The sequence below is a fragment of the Callithrix jacchus genome, chromosome 2 (genome assembly GCF_049354715.1).
Source record: "Callithrix jacchus isolate 240 chromosome 2, calJac240_pri, whole genome shotgun sequence".
In the NCBI taxonomy this organism is placed as follows: Eukaryota; Metazoa; Chordata; class Mammalia; order Primates; family Cebidae; genus Callithrix; species Callithrix jacchus.
Genome location: NC_133503.1, coordinates 71,086,416 through 71,107,858, shown reverse-complemented (window position 1 = coordinate 71,107,858; position 21,443 = coordinate 71,086,416). Strand labels below are relative to the sequence as shown.

The following is a 21,443-nucleotide window of genomic DNA, read 5'->3' as shown; positions in this document are numbered from 1 at the left end:
TTTTCAAAGCTTTATTGTCTTCAGTACAACAGACTGGTGAACATAGCGTGTATTTGGCTCGAATGAGATGTCTCAGAAGAAAGGTTGCTTTGTACCAAGTATAACATATTGCAGAATGACTGATGCACGCAGAAGCACCAGAGGTGGATTCTAGGGGGGAAATGAGATTGGAAGGACTCAGGGAGGGCAAGTGAGCTCAAGTCAGATTAGGAGGCAGGAGCCTGAAGAGCCTGCAGGGACACACAGCCTGCCCTGGGTGCTGTGCCCTGTTTGAGATGGGCTATTTCACGTTGATGGGGTGACCTGGGGCTAGAGAACCTCTCTTCCCTGCTCCTCTTCTGCACCTGCTGACTCACTCTGTGTCCTTTTACTTCCCACAGGATACACCGTGCTGGAAGAGTTCTCCTACCAATCCTCAGATGAGGAGGAGCCACCACAGGGGAAGGTCAGTCCACCTGGTTTGGTTGGAGAAAAGATTTCTCAACTTTATCCTTTTGAATTTCAGTACGGTAGGAGAATCTGACCCTATGTGTCATAGGTGATTTATACAGTGTCTTTGGTGGGGAGAATTCCGAGTGAGAGTCTGTTCCCCACTGAGGCTTGATTTAAGACAGGAGGAGAAAATGGCAGCACCAGCCACGCACTTAGTGACAGTGAGCTTCCTCCTCTGCAGCTTGATTCCGTGCTTGGGGCAGAAGCACTTCACTGCCAAGTCACAGGACCTTGAGAGGGAATATCCTGCGAGAACGACGTTAGCGTGAGTCAGTTGTCCTGTTCTTCTTCTGTGTTCCTCTGACTTGGACACTCTTTCCCATCTGGTCTTCTAATGTCAACAATGAAGAAAAGACCTGTACACTCAAGCCTCAGGATGGTCTGAAGCTCACGGTGTTTTCCTTTCTGTCCATGCAGGCAGAGGAACCCTCCAAGGAAAAAGGTGTGTATTCTGGGAGCGCTCCTCCGCTCAGGAAAGATCTTGAGTGTGGCAACAGGTGGCACTCACTCTCCTGCTTTTGCTGGGGGGCTGCTTTGGTTTGAGCTTCCTGACAGAAAGGAGATAGGGGCAGTTTGGTTTAAAAAACGCTCAGTCCATCCAGTAAAGAACCATGACCATCCTCTCGCGTCCCTGGAGGCAGAACTGCCATTTAGATGGAATAGGGTGGTGTGCCTCAGGGCGGTGAGGTATGGAGGAGACAGCCCTGTGGAGTGATTGGGAATGTCTTTGGGAGTGTATGCGTGTTTTCCCAGAAAATTCAGAAAAACTGTCTAAAACATTGAATTGCTACTGCACATGTCACCTAAATTCACCCATTCATCCTCCACCACGGCTGTACCTGAAGGTAAATGTCATATCCTCACTCCTCAGACAGAGATGGTGCAGAGATGGATTTCCCAGGCTCTCAGTCTCCCAAATGGAAGAAGCAAATCTGAACTCCGGAAATGGGAGGAGGGTTGATGCAGTGGGTCACCAGGCGGCCCTGGTAGAACTCGTCGTTATGCCAGGCAGTTCTGGCATCTGTTTGTGCATGTGGAAGGATAAGAGTCCTGAGAGGTCCCAAACACTGTCTGTCATTTTAGGGAAGTCTCAAGGGCTGCCTGACGCAGGGTATCAGTAGATACATGTTATGCTGGACTTTTCTATGTGCATTTATTAATGTGAAACACAGAGAAGCGAGCTCACAGGTGGTTGGTGGTAGTGGTAGGCATCATTCCTCAGCTCCTGGTCTGAAGCAGAGAAATAAATCAGGGACATACTCTATTGTGTTGGATAACCCGATTTTCACAAGCATTCGACATGCTCAGGTATAAAGGTGTGGTTTTTTCTTTCTGCATGTTAATGAGAAATTGAAGGAGCTTTGTTTCCATGGGCGTCGTGTGTGCTCTGCTCATACCCATGATTTGTTCCCTGATGAGCAAGATGATCTTTTCCAGGAGGCCAGATCTCTCCTGCCTGTGCCACAGCAAACATGAAAGCCCTGGGTTTTGTGGGGGGAGGGGGCATAGTGTCCTTTTTGAATGGGAACAAGAGATGAGTGTGTGGGTGTGGCATTCAGTAATGTATGGGGAGTGAGGTGGGACACAGCCCCTCACAGGTGCTCTGTGACCCTGGACACAAAGTCCTTCATGCATGTGCCAGGAGCTCACCCTCTCCATCTGCACTCTGGGGACCTGCAGCAGCACCTTCCTGTCCAGCCCTCAGCATCTGCTCCTGGTCACAGGGCACTCCCTGGGTCTCCTGAAGTAGAGAATCCTCCTTTGGGATTACTCAGTGTGCCCCCATCCTAGAGACCCAAGGGGGGATCCCATGGTGGAGCACGACTCTGGCCTCCACTTCTCACCCAGTCCCAAATCGTTGAGCTACGAATGGAAGTTGAATTGGTTTAAAGAATTCAGTGTCCAGCTGTTACCGAGGCCCTCTGTGGCCAGCAGGAATCCTAGGGTGTGTGTGTGGAGTGGCTGTGTGTTGCTGCAGGCTCACACCCTTATAACCTGGTTCCTGGAATCCACTGGGCCCAGGACAGAGCCGCTGGGCAGCTGGCACCGGGGTCACTTGTCTTGTTACACCCTCCGTTCTGGCCTGACATCCTTGTCCTGCACCCCACACTGCAGTCAGGCCCAGCTTGTTTTCTGTGTCAGGCCTGCCAGGTGCCCTCCCGCCCAGTCCTCCCACATCTCAGGTAAAACGGGCAGGGCCCATTCATTCATGTGCTGAGAACCACAGCCTCCCTTGAGGATTAAGGCAGTGGGACATGGGGCTTTGTCTAGAGTCCCGTTACAGTGTTTCTAAGCTTCCAGTAGCTTGTGGGATTCTTGTGAGGGTTGAGTATTTTCCAGGTCCCTAAGGTCATCCCAGGCATACAACAGTCAATCTGTGACATCAGTTGTCACCCCGTCCCACAGGCTCCAACTGAGCCCCAGGTCTGTGGCAGGTGCTGCCCACCTAGGGTGCAACCCATGGGTTTATGGAAGGCCTGGTGGTACAGTCCTGCTCTTCCCTCCTGTGTTTTGTTGGAGAGCAGCGGGATTGGTGATTGACAGGGAGAAAAGACATGGGATTAATCAGAAGAGCAGACAGGCCCTAGAGTAGGAGGGAGGGAATCACATACTGTGCACAACGTCCTGGAGATGGTGGCTGCCTCTTGGAGGAATGGGATGACACGGCCTTGGCCTTCCCTGCCTGGGCAGTTACAGGATGTGAGGGCTGGGAAAGTGTATGGGAAGACAGAGGCTCCTCCCTCACTGTAGGAAGTGATCCAGGCTGCGGAGAAGGATCTGGAGATGAGCACACCGGAGCCTGTGGGGTTGGCTCCGCAGCCTCAGGACAGCAGGGGCCGAGTGCCTCCTCAAGTCTCACTCTCCCCTTTCCTTCCCATGGCCGCCCCATCACCGCTGCTGCTCCCAACATCCTGAAGCTGCTGGAGCAGATATGGAAGAGTCCAAGAGTGCAGACGACCATCAGCACGTAATTGTCTCCTTCCTCTTGTCTCTCACCCTCTGACTCATGAGCTCCTCTAGCTCTGGCCTTCTCCCTCTTTCCCTCTCTTATCATTCTCCTGAGGGACCTGGTCTCATCGTGGCAGTCAATGCTCTGGGCCTTCAGGGCCTGTAAAGTCCCTCTGCAGCCCTCCTGCCCACTGTCTTGGTACTGCCCTGACTCCTGGCCCCAGGCTGCAGCGCTGAATCTTGTTGAGCAATTCCACAGAGTCCAGGCAGGAAGCCCAGCTGGGGTCAGAAGAGCTTGGCCCCACCCTACTGGAGGGGTTCCCAGTGACATCTGGGTCTCCTCTGGGGACCACCCCCCAAAGCTGCACTGGGGACTCTGGACATGCACAGTTGTTTTCTTCCTCTCAGATGCCAACAAGTCCTCTCCTGGCACCTGTGGAAAAAGCAACAGAGACAAAGCCTGAACAGGCAGAAGAAATATGAGTGTGCAGGGGCAGCATGACCAGGGGAAGGCAGACATTGCCTGTGTCCCCACGTCTGCCCCACTCTCCTGCTATCCCATCAGGACACCCGGTTAGTTCAAGGAGGATGAGGATGCTGAAGAGCCTCACCTGACCTGTTGTGACCTTTCTTTGTTATGCTGGAAATCCCTACAGGCAGGTGAAGGATGCCCAGAAAGCATCCTCCAGGGAACACACCCTCTCCATAGCAGCCCGTGAGCCTGCTGGGCTGAGCCCTCCATGGGCTGCTCTAATGAGGGAGAAGCTGAGGTGCTGGTCTAGCTACCACATGCAGGATTCCAAAGCCACGCACCGTGTTCTTGTCTGCAGTGCCACTGAAGCTCATTTGAGGGGACCCAGCTCTGCCCTCCCAGCCCCTGAAGCCCACAGGGAGCATCACCAGGTCGTCACGAGCAGACATTGGGGCTGACCATGAACCCCCATGTTTCATGCTTCCTGGGAAAGGTGTGAGAGGGAGCGAGGCACCCCCGGGCTTTGCCATGCCAGCAAGCAGCCCACCCAGCCCAGCACTGGACACCCGCGGGCACTCAGTAGGTCCCGGCATCAAGTAGGGGAAAAGCCAGAATCCAGAACCCCTGGGGTGTGCCCAGTCCCAGCAGCTCCTCAGCCTCCATGGAGCCCTGGGGCCTGGGGTGGCCTCCTGGCCCCATTTCTCAACATGAGGTTGGAGGCTTCTGTGTGTAGAGAGCACTGGCTTGGGCATCGATGGTTCTGTATCTGTGTCCGATGCCAACAAAAGAAACCCCTGAAGACAAGTCAGGGCTGTGGTCACTTGGGAGAAGTTAAGGGGCACGATTCAGGGAGCCACTGTTTTAAATGTATTTTACTATTCAAAATTATACACATATGAATGTATGTTTTATACATATATATACATTTATTATACATCACACACACCCTGTTTTTCATTCTTTAAAAAGTAGTGTTTTCTGTAATCCTTTCATGTTGGAATGTATTACATGGGAAATGTGTGTTTTGCTAAAGCATAATGATTTCCTGAATGAAAATGCACAGACAGGGTTGGTGGGGTGTTGGAAGGACCAAGTATTCTTAGGCCGTAATGATGACGTGCTCCAGGAAGCTGCACACATTTAACGTGCAGTTCTTCCATCTGGATGGCATGGAGGGTCCAGGGGGAGGGCAGGTCCCCACCCCGCCCTGTGTCATCAGACCTCCTGCTCCTCTCAGGGCCCGAGGGCATAGGACTCTGCCTGTGAATCCTTGAGCCTCCCCCTCCTTCTGCATCTGTTTCAGTATCAGGGGTCCAGCTCCCTGAAGTTGCCTGTGTGCGTGCCTGGGCTCAGTGCCTCCTGCAGGACATTTAGAGACACTCTCTGTGCACACGTAACCCCCTCAGCCAGGCCTCAGACCCCTGTGGACAGACTCTGGGGAAACCTGGGGCCCAAGGTTACCTTCCAGGGCCTGAGGAGCCCTCTGAGACCTGCACACCAACCCCAGGGAGCCCCTTCTCCCTCCGCCTCTGTGCCCTGCAGTGACCCTCACACCTCTGTCTGTGTTGCAGATTTGTCGAACATCTGGAAGGGCCAAGACACAAGACCTCACCCTGGCCCAGCGACCATCTGGATCGGGAGAGTTTTGGGGATTGTGCTACACTCTGGACTTTTATATTCTCTCATTTAATTTTTTAAAAAATATTCTTACTTGATTCAAGATGGCACGGTAAGAACAACTCAGGATCGCAGCTCTCAGTGAACGCGCAGAGGATGAGTCAAAGCCGCATTTCCAGATGGATCTTTGTTGCCCACAGAACAAGGAAATTCCCAGCTGTAGGAGAGACACGGGATGCAAGCACAGCCGTTTTGGCTGTTGCGGCTGCTTCAGCCAGCGCCCCAGTGCAGCAGCACTCCGCAACACTCTGCACAAAACACACTGGTCCGGGTGCCCTGCTAAACCAGCAATCTGAGATTTGGGAGGGCAGATTAGCATATCCAACTGATTAAACGGGACTTGGACAGTGAGCCAGACCAGGAGATTCCTGGGAAGTGGCGTCTGAGCCAGCGCAGTGGCTCGCTGCACGGGAAATCACACAGATCCCAGTGCCCTAACAGCGGGCGACCGAAACACCTGGGAGAGAGCCATCCGTTCAACTTAAAAAAAAAAAGAAAGTCGCTCTGAGGCAGGGAGCCAGGCGAGCAGGCTCGGTGGGTTTCACCCCCACAGGGACAAAAAAAAAACGGCAATTCAAGACACTCCAGGTGGAGAGTTTCACTGCGGGCACATCTGAACCCAGGATGGTGCAGCTCAGTGGGGGAGGGGCATCCGCCATTACCGAGGCAATCCGTCCCTACTGAGGTACACTCCCATTGCTGACACAGCCTGCTGTTGCCGAGGCAACCCGACATAACAGATAGACTCCTCCGCAGGGCGGAGCCCGTGGCAGCAGGGCAGAGCCTGCAGCAACAGGATGGACCCCACATCACCAGGGCGGAGCCTCGGCAGGCAAATAATGACTAGACTGCCTCCTAGCTGGGCAGGATAGTGCAACGGACACTCATAAAGAAAGCCCCAACTCCCCGAGACAGAGCAAAAAAAAAGGGTTTTAAGAGTTCTGCTGCAGCAGACATAAACGTAGCAGCCTAACAGCCCTGAATGAACAATGGAGCTCACAGCTCAACACTTGGGCTCCTATAAAGTACAGACCGTCTCCTCAAGCAGCTCCCTGACCCCTGTATATCCAGAGTCAACTCAAAAAGGACTGATCAGACTGACATTAGGCGGGCATCATTCTGGGACAAAGATAGCAGAAGAAGAAACTGGTAGCATCCCTCACTGTTCTGCAGCTGCTACAGGTGTACCCCAGACAAGCAGGGCCTGGAGTGGACCTCAGCAGTCATACAGCGGAGGGGCTAGACTGGTAGAAGGAAAACCAAGTAACAGAAATACCTCATCATCAACAATCTGGGCATCCACTCAGAGACCCAATCAAAAAGTCAGCAACTACTCAGACGACAGGTGGACAAATCCACAAAGATGGGAAGAAACCAGCACAAAAAAAAAGGGAAACACCCGAAACCAGAACACCTCACCTCCTACAAAGGACCAAAACTCCTCACCAGCAAGGGAACAAAGCTGGACGAGAATGACTGTGATGAAATGACGGAATTAGACTTCAGAAGGTGGGTAATGAGAAACTTCTGTGAGCTAAAAGAACATGTTCTAAATCAATGCAAAGAAACTAAGAACCTTGAAAAAAGATTCAAAAAAAGATTCGAGGAAATGATAACAGAAATGGATAATTTAGAGAGGCATATGAATGAATTGAAGGAGCTGAAAAACACAACACAAGAACTTCACAAAGCATGCACAAGTTTCAACAGCCGAATTGACCAAGCAGAAGAAAGAATATCAGAAGTCAAAGATCAACTCAATGAAATAAAACGAGAAACCAAGATTAGAGAAAAAAAAGCAAAAAGGAATGAACAGTCTCCAAGAAATGTGGGACTATGTGAAGAGACCTAACCTACGTTTGATAGGTGTATCAGAAGGGGACGAAGAGAATGAATTCAAGCTGGAAAATACTCTTTAGGATATTATCCAGAAAAATTTCCCCAACCTAGCAAGGCAGGCCAACACTCAAATCCAGGAAATACAGAGAACACCACAAAGATACTCCGCAAGAAGAGCAACCCCAAGGCACATAATCATCACATTCACCAGGGTTGAAATGAAGGAGAAAATGCTAAGGGCAGCCAGAGAGAAACGTCGGGTCACCCACAAAGGGAAGCCCATCAGACTCACAGCAGATCTCTCGGCAGAAACTCTACAAGCAAGAAGAGAGTGGGGGCCAATATTCAACATCCTTAAAGAAAAGAACTTTCAACCCAGAATTACATATCCAGCCAAACTGAGCTTCATAAGTGAAGGAAAAATAAAATCCTTTGCGAACAAGCAAGTACTCAGAGATTTTGTCACCACCAGGCCTGCTTTACAAGAGCTCCTGAAAGAGGCACTACACACAGAAAGGAACAACCAGTACCAGCCATTCCAAAAACACACTAAATGCTAAAGAGCATCAACAAAATGAAGAATCTTCATCAACTAACGGGCAAAACAGCCAGCCAGCATCAAAATGGCAGTATCAAATTCACACATAACAATATTAACCCTAAATGTAAATGGGCTAAATGCACCAATCAAAAGACACAGACTGGCAAAATGGGTATCTAGGAAACCCATCTCACATGCAAGGATACACAAAGGCTCAAAATAAAGGGATGGAGGAAGATTTACCAAGCAAATGGAGAGCAATTCTCATCTCTGATAAAATAGACTTTAAAGCAACAAAGATCAAAAGAGACAAAGAAGGTCATTACATAATGGTAAAAGGATCGATACAACAAGAAGAGCTAACGATCCTAAATATGTATGCACCCAATACAGGAGCACCCAGATATATACGGCAAGTTCTTAATGACTTACAAAGAGACTTAGACTCCCACACAATAACAGTGGGAGACTTTAACACTCCACTGTCAATATTAGACAGATCAACCAGACAGAAAATTAACAAGGATATCCAGGGCTTGAACTCAGACCTTGAACAAGCAAACCTGATAGACATTTATAGAACTCTCCACCCCAAATCCACAGAATATACATTCTTCTCAGCACTACATCACACCTACTCGAAAATTGGCCACATAATTGGAAGTAAAGCACTCCTCAACAAATGCAAAACAATGGAAATCATAACAAACAGTCTCTCAGACCATAGTGCAATCAAGTTAGAACTCAGAATTCAGAAACTAACCCAGAACCGCACAGCTTCATGGAAACTGAACAAGAGCCACTTCATGGCTCTTGAATGTTGACTGGATAAACAATGAAATGAAGGCAGAAATAAAGAAGTTCTTCGAAACCAACGAGAACGAAGACACAACATACCAGAATCTCTGGGACACATTTAAAGCAGTCTCTAGAGGAAAATATATAGTAATAAGTGCCCATATGAGAAGAGTGGAGAGATCCAAAATTGACACCCTATCATCAAAATTGAAAGAGCTAGAGGAGCAAGATCAAAAAAACTCAAAACCTAGCAGAAGACAAGAAATAACTAAGATCAGAGCTGAACTGATGGAGATACATGAAAAACCCTTCAAAAAATCAGTAAATCCAAGAGCTGATTTTTTGAAAAGATCAACAAAATCGACAGACCACTAGCCAGACTGATAAAAAAGAAAAGAGAGAACAACCAAATAGATGCAATAAAAAACGATAAAGGGGAAATCACCACAGATTCCACAGAAATTCAAACCATCATCAGAGAATATTACAAACAACTCTATGCACATAAACTAGTAAACCTGGAAGAAATGGATAAATTCCTGGACACCTGTGTCCTCCCAAGCCTAAACCAGGAGGAAGCCGAAACTATGAATAGACCAATAACAAGGTCTGAAGTCGAGGCAGCAATTAAGAGCCTACCACACAAAAAAAGTCCAGGTCCAGATGGGTTCACAGCCGAATTCTACCAGACACACAAAGAGGAGCTGGTACCATTCCTTCTGAAACTATTCCAAATAATCCAAAAAGAGGGAATCCTTCCCAAATCATTTTATGAGACCAACATCATCCTGTTACCAAAACCCAGCAGAGACCCAACGAGAAAAGAAAACTTCAGGCCAATATCCATGATGAACATAGATGCAAAAATCTTCAATAAAATACTGGCAAGCTGATTGCAATAGCAAATCAAAAAACTTAACCATCATGATCAAGTAGGATTCATCCCGGGGATGCAAGGCTGGTTCAACATACGCAAGTCTATAAACATAATTCACCACATAAACAGAACCAAAAACAAAAACCACAGGATGATCTCAATTGACACAGAGAAGGCATTTGACAAAATTCAACAGCCCTTTATGCTAAAAACCCTCAATAAACTCGGTATCGGTGGAACGTATCTCAAAGTAATAAAAGCTATTTACGACAAACCAACAGCCGATATCATACTGAATGGGCAAAAACTGGAAGCATTCCCTTTGAAATCCGGCACTAGACAAGGATGCCCTCTTTCACCACTCCTATTCAATATAGTACTGGAAGTTCTAGCCAGAGCAATCAGGCAAGAAAAAGAAATAAAGGGTATTCAAATAGGAAAGGTGGAAGCCAAACTGTCTCTGTTTGCAGACGACATGATAGTATACCTAGAAGACCCCATCGCCTCAGCCCAAAAACTCCTGAAACTGATAATCAACTTCAGCAAAGTCTCAGGATATAAAATCAATGTGCAAAAATCACAAGCATTCCTATACACCAATAACAGACTTAAAGAGAGCCAAATCAAGAACAAACTGCCATTCACAATTGCTACAGAAAGAATAAAATACCTAGGAATACAACTCACAAGGAACATAAGGGACCTCTTCAAGGAGAACTACAAACCACTGCTCAACGAAATTAAGAGAGGACACAAACAGACGGAGAAACATTCCATGTTCATGGTTAGGAAGAATTAATATAGTGTGGCTTGCCCTGTGGCCTGCAGCTGAGCATGTCATCCCCACTTTGGCCCTGATCTACAGTAGGTGGAGGGTCTGTGTCATCAAGCAGATCCTGAGTGGGGGTGTCATCAGCTCATGGCTCTGTCCTCAGGCCCAGCACGGCCAGCACAAGGATGGCACTGGGATTATCCATGAGCTTGGGGCCCCCTCCACGTTGGCAGAGAGCATGGCTCTGCTGTGGCCACCCCAGGCCCAGCTCTTTTTCTCCCTCTCCCTGGGGTGCTTGGGAAGACGGGGGCTGTGTGGCAGGCCTACCAGCTGGACACACACTCTCTGGGCAGCTAAGCCCAGGAGGATGAAGGCAGCCAGGAGCCAGGCTATAGACTGGAGGGAGCTGTCGGGGAGCAAAAGGGCTGCTGCTGGGCTTGGGCTGGGCAGAGGGGGGTCACCTGCACCCTCTCTCTTCACTCCTGGGGCCGGGCAAAGACCTGGGGGAAGGTGGCAGGAGTGTTCTGCCGGATGGCACCCCCTAACATGGCCTGCAGCCCCTGTGCCTCCAGAGATTAAGGGGCTATCAGTCCTCACTGCACATCCTGCAGGCCTGAGAAAGCTGGGCCTGCACGTCCTGCTGGGCACCCCACACTGCTGCTCTCTGCTGTGTGGTCTTGGGCAAATCACTTCCGCTCTCTCCAAGCCCCAGTTTTCCCACTTGCAAGACGTGGATTGGTCCTAGGATCACTAAGAACTACAGAGCACAAGCCAGGAGCCGTGGCTCATGCCTGTAATCCCAGCACTTTGGGAAGACAAGGCGGGTGGATCATGAGGTCAAGAGTTTGAGACCATCCTGGCCAACATGGTGAAACCCAGTGTCTAATAAAAAATACAAAAATTAGCTGAGCATGGTGGCATGCACCTGTAGTCCCAGCTACTGCCAGGAAGGGTGGGAGCACAGAGTGGTAGGAGGAGAATTGCTTGAACCCAGGAGGCAGAGGTTGCAGTGAGCTGAGATTGAGCCACTGCACTCCAGCCTGGCACCTGGTGACAGAGCAAGACTCTGTCTCAAAAAAAAAAAAAAAGAACAACAGACCACAAACAACATGGTTAAGAATAAACTGTCAAGCCGGGCATGGTGGCTCACACCTGTAATCCCAGCACTTTGGGAGGCTGAGGTGGGGGGATCACCTGAGGTCAGGAGTTCAAGACCAGCCTGGCCGACATGGTGAAACCCCATGTCTACTAAAAATACAAAAAATTAGCTGGGCCTGTGGCAGGTGCCTATAATCCCATCTACTCAGGAGGCTGAGGCAGGAGAATCACTTCAACCTGGGGCGGGTTGCACTCCAGCCTGGGTGACAAGAGTGAAATTCCGTCTTAGAAATAAAAACAAACAAGAAGAATAAATGGTCTGGCTCATGCACACAGAGCCCTCTGCTGTCACCTGCCTCCTGAATGCTTGGTTTGCTACAGCTGCTGTCTCACTATGACCCTGTGTTATCGTCATAGCACAGGGGGCAAGCCTCAGTGGTGGGAGGGGATGCATATGAGCTGAAAGGGGCATTGTAGACTGAGTAGGAGCTTGCTGGCCCAGGAGGAGAGCACGCAGGCCAGAGCCAGTGACTTTGGGCCCTCAGATAGATGGGACAGATGGAGCATGGTGTGGGCGATGAGGCCATGGAAGCAGGCTCAGGTCCCCACCCGCCTCGGGCCCCGGTCCTGCTCCCTGGATGTACTCTTGATGGTGGCAAACCTGGAACTTCAACCCCACTCTGTGCTCCCGCCCTTCCTGACAGCTCTTCTGGGCTCCAGTCCTGGGGGACCCCAGCCCTCAAGCCCAGCCCACATCCAACACTGGGGAGGATGACTGGAACCACAGAGCTCACAACCATACACCTGCCAGAGAAGCAAGAACCACAAAGAATGAGAATTCCCAGCACTGGCAAGGATGTGAAAGGAGGCAGCCGCACAGTAATGATAGACAGCGTCCAGACACCAATGGAGAATCCTCCTTTCTCAGTACCTCCTGCTACAACAGGAACAGCAAGCGTGCACTTAGCACTGTCTGTGAGAGCACGGTCGTACACACGTGTGCATTCCACACGCCTTCACACTCCTGCGGTAGGTTCCCTATTGCCACTGTACAGATAGAAAGCTAGCACACAGAGGTTAACGTGCTCCAAAATACATGACCGTTAAGAGATTGTCTTGGGAAGACAGGATTATGGGAAGCTACTATTTATTCTACAGATGTCTGCATAATTTGCATTTCTGCATTTTATAAAATGTAATCATCTTTCTTCCATCAGCCCTGGAAACACTGCTCTCCCTCCTCCTAGGTTGGCTGTCCAAGTGATGCTCACCCACCAGACACTCCTGACCCTACTCATCCCCCACAGCCAATTGGTCACCAAGTGGCCTCCATGCTCAGAGCTGAAATGGGCTTTGCAGACTGAGTAGGAGCTTGCTGGTCTAGGAGGAGGTTATCAAGGGTGGGGTGGCTGGGAGTCCCAGGTCCCTGCCCCCACCTCTCCTCACCATCCTGACCAAGTACTCTATATCCTTGCCATGGACACCTTCTGGCTGCAGAGCCCCTCCTGGGCATTCTGGGGCTGCTGTCCCTCCACCCTGCCTCCTCCCCACCCCACTGCTGGCCAGTCTCAACGGCTCTCCCCTGGATCACAATACCAGTGTCTCCCCACTGGCCCAGTCCTTGCTCAGGGGTCAGACAATCTTTCTAGAACACAAGTCCCTCTCCTGCTTAAATCTACCTCTTTGCTGCTTCTGGGCAGAATCTGGAGCCTCCTTGGCCTCCCTGCCACTCACCTGATGCGGCTCCAGACCTCCATGTGCAGGTGATCTGGAACACTCCCTCCCCACCTCTGACATTTGAGCTCCTGTGCGGGTTCCCCAGCATCTAACGCCATGGCTTCCCACCCGGGACTCCTGCACTTTTCCATAGCTTCACGGAGCAGCTGCTCATTATCACTTGTTTTTTTTTTTTTTTTGAGACAGAGTCTCGCTCTGTTGCTCTGTGTAGTGGCATGATATCACTTGAACCCGGGAGGCGGAGGTTGCAGTGAGCTGAGATGTTGCCACTGCACTCCAGCCTGGTGACAGAGCAAGATACTTGTCTCAAAAAAAAAAAAAAAGAATGTGTGGGCAGGTATGGCGGTGAGGAAAAGAGAGGCACAGGGTACCAGGAGGGTGAAGAGGGTGTGCACATAGGTAAATGCCGGGCGAGAGGTGGACCCTGGGGGAGCTGTCTGGGACATGCTGCTTTGGATAGGTCTCTGGAACAGCAAAGTAAAAACGGTGCCACAGTACCCAGAAATGGAAGATTTCACCTGGCCAGCCCTCTAGGGCATTCCCTGGGGAATGTGGACAACAGCCTGTGTGCCTGTCCTTCTTTCCCACTTGGCCTCCATGCTGTTTGAAACCAGATACCAGACACCTATTACCTCCCTGAAATGAGCCATCTATCATCTAGAGAGCCGTTTCACCCTTCTGGCCTTAATTTCCTAATGTCCAAAACAAGCACAATGAGGTCTGTGCCATAAAGTTAAAACCTATACATGCCCTGCTGTGAAGCAATTTAAGAAACCATTTTGGCCGGGTGCGGTGGCTCACGCCTATAATCCCAGCACTTTGGGAGGCTGAGGCGGGTGGATCACGAGGTTAAGAGATCGAGACCATCCTGGTCAACAAGGTGAAACCCCGTCTCTACGAAAAATACAAAAATTAGCTGGACATGGTGGTGTGCGCCTGTAGTCCCAGCTATTCGGGAGGCTGAGGCAGGAGAATTTCTTGAATCCAGGAGGCAGAGGTTGCAGTGAGCTGAGATCGTGCCATTGCACTCCAGTCTGGGTAACAACAGCGAAACTCTGTCTCAAAAAAAAAAAAAAAAAAAAGAAACCATTTTACACCGAGGCATGGCTCACTGCCGGACACTGCACATCTGTGCATGTTCATGCACGTGCCAGTGCACGCTTGCTACTTAACACAAATCAACCTCCATTCGGTAGAATTTAAGGTAGCTTTGAAGCTAGTGTGTTGAGGGAGTGATGATAAGGGCTTCCCCTAAATCCACCTGAAAGTCTGAATTTTGTCCTCTAGCAGGAAGGGCCTGTACCACTAGCCCAAGAAGCTCGTGCTTATCTTGAGGATGGGTGGGTGGGGGGTGCTGAAGGCTCAGATCTGTATTTTATAGCAGTACCTTTGGGGCAGAATGGAGACAAATTTCTGGAAGATGCTGGAAGCAGGGAGTGGTGATGAGGTTGAGAGGGGCTGGACCTGCTGGGAGCATGGGCTGCCTGAGTACCCCGAGTGGGTGGAGACCGGGAGGAGGGGGCCTGAGCAGATGCTAAGCTCCTAGCACAGGGCGGAAGTAGGGCAGCCAGCTGTGCCAGGCAGTCTTCCTGGCTTCTTTGGGGTCAGGGTTCTCCTTGCGGGCCAGGAGGATGAGCGGTGTTATCAGACAGCCCAGCTGGCGCAGAGGTGGCCCCCCAGTGCTGCTAAATTGGGGCCACCAGCTCCTGCCGCAGGAAGAGGGAAATGCAGGCAGGATGTCCTCTTCTGTGGCCGACAAGTCCTTTCCCATGAACCCCTGCTGACCTTCCCGGCTACGTGGCCAGCTCCCTACTTGCCACCTGGATCTGCCCAGGCCTGGCCACGGACAGGTCTGGGGGTGTGCCTGCCGTTTGCCCCGTCCAGCCCGGCCATGGCTGGCGCCCTGAACCTCCTCCGGCAATGAATGCCCGCACCTTCCTGCTCCCAGACTTGTCTGCTCAGCGTAACCGTAAAACCCAGATTCCAGAGGAAGCCAGTGTCTGAAAAGGAATCCCTGGCTCCAGCTGGACACATGACCTGAATCTTGCTCTGAGTCTAGGGGGTGTGAGAGGCTCTCCAGACCCCCTCCCCTGCCCACCCCCAACTCTGAGGGGCATCTCAGAGGAACGTGGGACTCACGCTAGGCCTTGGTGGAGAGAAAACTGCCCTGTGGAGGAAAATACCCAAACTACAGCAGGATGGTGTAAGCCAGACACAGAGAAGAACGTCCTTATCACAGCTGATTTTACTTAATTTCCCTGGGTTCCCCAATTCCCCTCTGCCCCATCACACTCAAGTGCTCCCAACTTTCCTCCTTCCTTATCTGGCTGGTTGTATCAGCTGGGGTCTCCCAGGAAATCCCATTAGACACCTCCACCCTGAGTCCCTGCTCCTCTCCCAGGGTCTCCCTCTGATAAACTATTCTTGAAACCAGAGACCTGGGACTTCCCCCATCCCCATCATCCCCAGCTTCGACCTGCCTCCACCCCAATTTACCCCCTGGCTTTCTCTACTTGCAGTTCCCCAGCTCCTGTCTCCCCGGACACCAGCCTCCTTGCTGCTGGCGCTGCCCCATCTCCAGCCTCGTCTCCCGCTACCTCCCATCCACTCCTTCCAGACGTTACCCTCACCGGACCACTCATTCGTCCACATTCACCATCTGGACTTTCCTGTCCCGCGGCCTCTGCAGGGTTCTTCGCCCTGCTTGGAATTCCCTGTCCTGGAGCTCTGCAGACCTCTCCAAGAAACTTTTAGCTGGAAGCAACACTGCCTTCCTGTGCAGCTTACAGCCACCAGCTGTGCCTCACCAGGGCCCCTGAGCACTTTCATCCCTGGGCGATAGGGATGGGTGCCAATGAACTTGCAAGGGTGCCAATGGCCTCTCTCTAGACTAAGCCCCAAGAGACATCGGCGACCTACCCTCTCCACCCGGGGAAAGCTGTGGAACTGGAGCAGGAAAGTGGGTCTTGGAGTCAGCCCAAGCACACGCAACCCCTTGCCAGCTTGTGCCATGGCTATGCTTGGGGAAACTGAGGTGCAGGGCGCAGAAAGGAGGGGACTCGGGTCACACAGAAAGGATTTTAGGGGAAGAGGCAGGACAAGAGTCTGGTTCTATGACCAATAGCACACTTTTAAGGGGTCAGCTTCAGGGTGCTCAGGCTTGAGGCCTGCTCCTACCCCTGGCTACCCTGATGCCTGACTGCAGCTAAGGGATTGTGCTCCCGCTGTGAAATCCCCCAGCAGGCTGGGAGGTCCCAGGGTCTTCAGCCTAGCAGGAGGTAGAGCTAAGTGCACGGCTCAGGGAGGGATGACTCTGTCTCCACTGTCATCTCCCCACCAGCCAAACCCAGGTCCAACCCCAGACACTCCACCCCATGGGCCCCCAGCTAACATCCTCTCTCCACCTCTTCTTAACTGGCTGGGAGTCACTGCACTTACTGGAGGGACTGGCTTCATCTCCCTTCACCCCAAAACCATGTGGGAGTGCCAGGACACTGGCCTCGCCTGGTTCTCCTTATACCTGCAGAATGTTCCCTGTATCCCTGGAAGCCCCCTGGCCCTCTGGCCCCCTCCCCCAGGGTCCCCTGCTGGGTCTGTCCTCTGCTTCCTCTCCAGCTAAGCAGCCCAGCCTCAGACACTGCGCCCAGGGGCCTGGCCCATGTTTCCTCCAGGTTAAGTGTCTCTCATTCTACAGCCCTGTCAGCCACTCAACAAACACATATTGAGAGCCCCGTCCTGGGCTGGGTACAGGAAGGCCAAGGGCAGTGCCCTGATCAGACCTGTCAGACTTAGAGGCCCAGACCGATGTTCTCCTCCCTACTCCCCTGGTTAAGTCAGACCTGCCCCCTCCCCTGTCCTCTGCTCTTCAGCCAGTGAACGTACACGTGGTAGACAGAAGGCGGGCTTTGTTAGGCTTACTTTGGGCCTCCTGGGGACCTTGGGGGAGTGGCACATGTCCTCGGTCTAAGCTTCTCCATGTGTCAAATGGGTCTGACACTCCCTGTGAGAACTATAAGCATGTATAGCCACTGTTTAATTCCTATGGGGTGCAGAAATGTTGAGGTCCCCATCGCTGGCCTCAGGGCTCCCAGCACTCCCCGGCTCAGACAGTGGGAAACTCTGACCCCGCCCTTCCACCTTTAGATTTGCAGGGACACCAGCTCCGTGTGGACTGGCAGCTCATCCTCTCAGCTTCCTTCCTGACATCTCTATCCAGCTCCTCTCCCCGACCTCATCCCCCCCAGTCCCTCTCTCCAGCCCTTCCGCCTTTGCCTTAGGTATGGGTCTCTCCCCACCAGCCAGAGCGGCCGGAACACAACACAACCTGAACCCTGCCTCTCCTGTGCAGGGGACCCTCCGGTGGGGGCCTCTGCTCCCCAGCTGGCCTTCAAGGCCCCAGTCCCCTCGAATCCGGAGAGCCCCGGCCTTCCACCTCTTTTGCGGCGCTGATAGCCCTCGACTCGCCTCCTCAAAACGCCTTCAGTTGCAGTGTGCACCTGCACCCGTCTGCCTCGGGCGCGCGGTAGTCCCCAGCCCCTGCCCCCGAAGTCCCCGGCCCAGGGAAGGTGGAGGTCCATCTGGAGCGCCCTCTGGGGGACCCACCGCGAGTGCGGACTCCGGGCGTCGGGAAGTGCGCACCCAAGTCTGGGGCCGGGCCGGGATGGCCGGGATCTCCGGTGCGCGTGGGTTGGGACCAAGAGGCGCGCCGCGGGGAAGCGAGTAAGGGCACGAAGGATCCAGGCCCAGGGCGCAGCCCGACGGGGCCCGGCTCCGAGGACGCCGAGCCACCTACAGAGAAGCGGATTTGGGGGCTGGGAAGGCTATCCCTGCGCGGAGGCGCGGCCCGGCCGCCCTGGCCTGACCCGGCTGCAGTCCCCGCCCGCCTTTTCCTCATCCCGAGGTCCTGGGCCCCGAGCGTCGTGCTCCCTCCCGCGCCCGCGCTCCCGGGCCACGGTGTCCCCTGCCCGTCCCCCGGTCGGTGCGGTCGCAGCGCCCGCCCCAGGCGCGCGGTACCCGCTCTGCGGCCAGCCCAGCTCTCGGGCGGGCGGCCAGCTCGCCGCGCTCACCGTCCAGGAGTCCGAGGCAGAGCCACAGTCGCAGGTACGGCGCGGCGCCCCGCTGCATCTCCGGCCGCTGCGCGCAGGTCCGACCTGAGCGGCCGCTGTCGGGGCTGAGAGTGTCCGCGGGCGCGGGGCGGGGCGGGGCGGGGTTTCGGGGGGGCGGGACAGGGATTCAGGCCGCCCCCCGCGCCCCTCAGTCCCTCCCAGCCCTCCGCGTGGCGTCCGGCCCACCCGAGCAGTGTGCGCACGACACCGCGGCGTCCAGGCCCCTTCCAGGCCGCTTCCGGCGGGGGGACGCGGGGAACGCAAACGGCCTAGGTGTGCGCTCCAGAGGGAATGGAGCCTGGTGGGCAAGCGGGGGACAAAATGCGGCACGCGCTCTTTTCTGTACTTTCCATCAATAAAAACTAGTTTAGAGTAAGCACAAAGTAATACATGTAAAAATAGCAGTATGTTAAATCTTTGAAAACATTGGCACCAGCCGGGGCAACATAGGGAGACCCAGTCTCAAAAATAAATAAGCAAATAATTTTTTTTAAAAAGCCGAACTTGGTTGCGCGCGCCTGTAATCCCAGCTAGCTACTCCGGAGACTGAGGCAGGAGAATCCCTCGGGAGACGGAGGTTGCAGTGAGCTGAGATGTTGCCACTGCACTGCAGCCTAGGAGGCAGAGTGAGACTCCAGCTCAAAAAAACAAAAACAAAAGCAAAACAAACAAACAAAAGCCATTCAGCAGTCTTTAACTACCTGCACAATATGGATGGAAGCTGCACCCTAGAGCGGGATACCCGGGATAACCGACCCCCACCCTGCAGGCCTGGCCTCCGCTTTAAGACCCCCCCCCAAATGTTTTGTTCTGAGCTCCATCAGGATGGCGGCCCCCCGACCCGCTCCGCCCCAGCTTTTTAATAAAGCGACAATTTACTTTTGCTTTCTGACTTGGCAACCCTCTGACAGACTTCCGTTCTCTTCTCAGTTTGTCTTTAGAATTTTCCTGTTTAATAATAAATCCCAGGACGATGACTGTCTTATCCTCCCTCCCTGCTTTTTGTTTCATTCACATTTTCTATCCCCCTTACCTCCGCCCCACAAAGCACATTCATCCTCGCCAAAACCGAGTAGACTTTTGATAACTACCAGCTCTCTCAAATCCAAGTAAGAATTGGCTACATTATTAAGTTGGAATCACAAACCAGTGAGAATAGTTTAGATAATTTAATAAATAAGGTTGAAGAAACTAGGTAATAATATGATACATGAAGTTAGGTATTTATCAATCATATATTTATTTTCTTCTTTGTTTAGCTTTGAAAGATTTATTGTGAGATGTAACACACTTACGGAAAGTACATAATATATCAGCATACTATAAATGTGAATGGTAAAGCAACAAACACCTGCGTTTCCATTCCCCAGGCCAAGGGACATAGTGACATCCCCACATCCCCTCACCTTACCATCACAAACGATTCTCCTGCCTCAGCCTCCCAAGTAGCTGGGATTACAGGTGCCTGCCACCACGCCCAGCTAATTTTTGTATCTTTAGTAGAGATGGGAGGTTGACCATGTTGGCCAGGCGGGTGTCAAAGTCCTGACTTCAGGTGATGCACCCACATCAGCCTCCAAAGTGCTGGGATTACAGTAATGAGCCACCGTGCCTGGCCCAGAATATACTTTTTTTCCTTTTTTGAGATAGGGTCTCACTTTATCACCCAGCCTGGAGTGCAGTGGCATGATCTGTACTCACTGCAGTCTCGATGCCCTGGGCTCAAAGGATCCTCCCATCTCAGCCTCCCACATAGCTAGGACTAAAGGAGGGAGCCACCATGCCCAGGGAATTTTTTGTAGAAATGGATTTTCCCCATGTTGCCCAAGCTAGTCTCAAACTCCTGGGCTCAAGTGATCCACCTGCCTTGGCCTCCCAGAGTACTGGCATGACAGGTGTAAACCACCGCATCCAGCCAGAATATATTTTTTAAAAATTTTAAGTATATTTAGAGGACATAAGTTCAGACTTCTTAATTCATATCTTGTGTACAAGTGAAGTCTGGGCTCATAGTGTACCCATCACCTAAATAGTGGGCACCGTACCCAAAAGGTAATTTTTCAGCCCTTGTTCCTTTCCCTCCCTCCCCGCTTTTGGAGGCTCCAGTGTCTATTATTCTTCTCTGTGTGTTCATGTGTCCCTACTGTTTAGCTCACATTTTGCTTGTTTTTTTTTAAACTTTATCTTAATGCATTCCTACCATTCATATTTATTGGCTCAACACCATTAGTGAGATGCATCTATGTTGCTGTGATAACCTATACATTGCTCATTTTCATAGCTTCAGAGTTTGTCACTGTATAAGACACCACAGTTTATTTGTCCATGTACTATTAATGGAGGTTTGAGTGGTTACCAGTTTCCAGCTCTTGCCACCACACTCTTGTATATGTTTCCTGGTGTATATAAGCTATCTTCAACTTTGGTAGGCAGTGCCAAGTATTTTTTCAAGTTCTTTGTACCATTTTGCATGCTCATAGCCGTGTAAGCAGTTACCATTGCTCCACATCTTTACCCACACAATATTGTCACTTTCGGTTTCTAAAATGTAACCATTCTAGTTGGTTTGCATTGGCATCTCATTGTATGTTTTTTCTCCTTCCTTCCTTCCTTCCTTCCTTCCTTCCTTCCTTCCTTCCTTCCTTCCTTCCTTCCTTCTCTCTCTTTCTTTCTTTCTTTCCTCTTTTTTTGAGACAGAGCCTGGTTCTGTTGCCCAGGTTGGAGTACAGTGGCACAATCCTGGCTCACTGCAACCTCCACCTCTCAGGTTCAAGCAATTCTGCCTCAGCCTCTGGAGTACCTGGGATTACAGGCATGCACCACCAAGCCTGGCTAATTTTTCTATTTTTAGTAGAGATGGGGTTTCACCATGCTGGCCAGGCTGGTCTTGAATTCTTGACCTCAGGTAGCCACCTGCCTCAGCCTCCCAAAGTGCTAGGATTAGCAGAGGTGAGCCACTGTGCCCGGCCTATTAGCTTTTCTTTACTACTCCTTAGTAGCTGGGATTACAGGCACACGCCATCATGCCTGGCTAATTTTTTGTATTTTTAGTAGAGACGGGGTTTCTCCGTGTTGGTCAGGCTGGT

At 51.7% G+C, this 21,443-nt stretch overlaps 1 protein-coding gene across 1 annotated transcript in view; it reads right to left on the bottom strand.

Annotated features, from left to right (window-relative positions):
- LOC118151365 (uncharacterized) overlaps nt 1-21,443 on the bottom strand; it is a 37,205-nt gene continuing 15,762 nt past the window's right edge. Inside the window, exons 2-4 of the mRNA XM_078365974.1 lie at nt 18,319-18,626; nt 5,625-5,747; nt 1-3,874 (exon numbers count right to left, since the gene is read on the bottom strand). Of these exons, the coding sequence (XP_078222100.1) occupies nt 3,077-3,874; nt 5,625-5,747; nt 18,319-18,626 (1,229 nt within the window). The 3' untranslated portion in view covers nt 1-3,076. The remainder of the gene's footprint in view (nt 3,875-5,624; nt 5,748-18,318; nt 18,627-21,443) is intronic.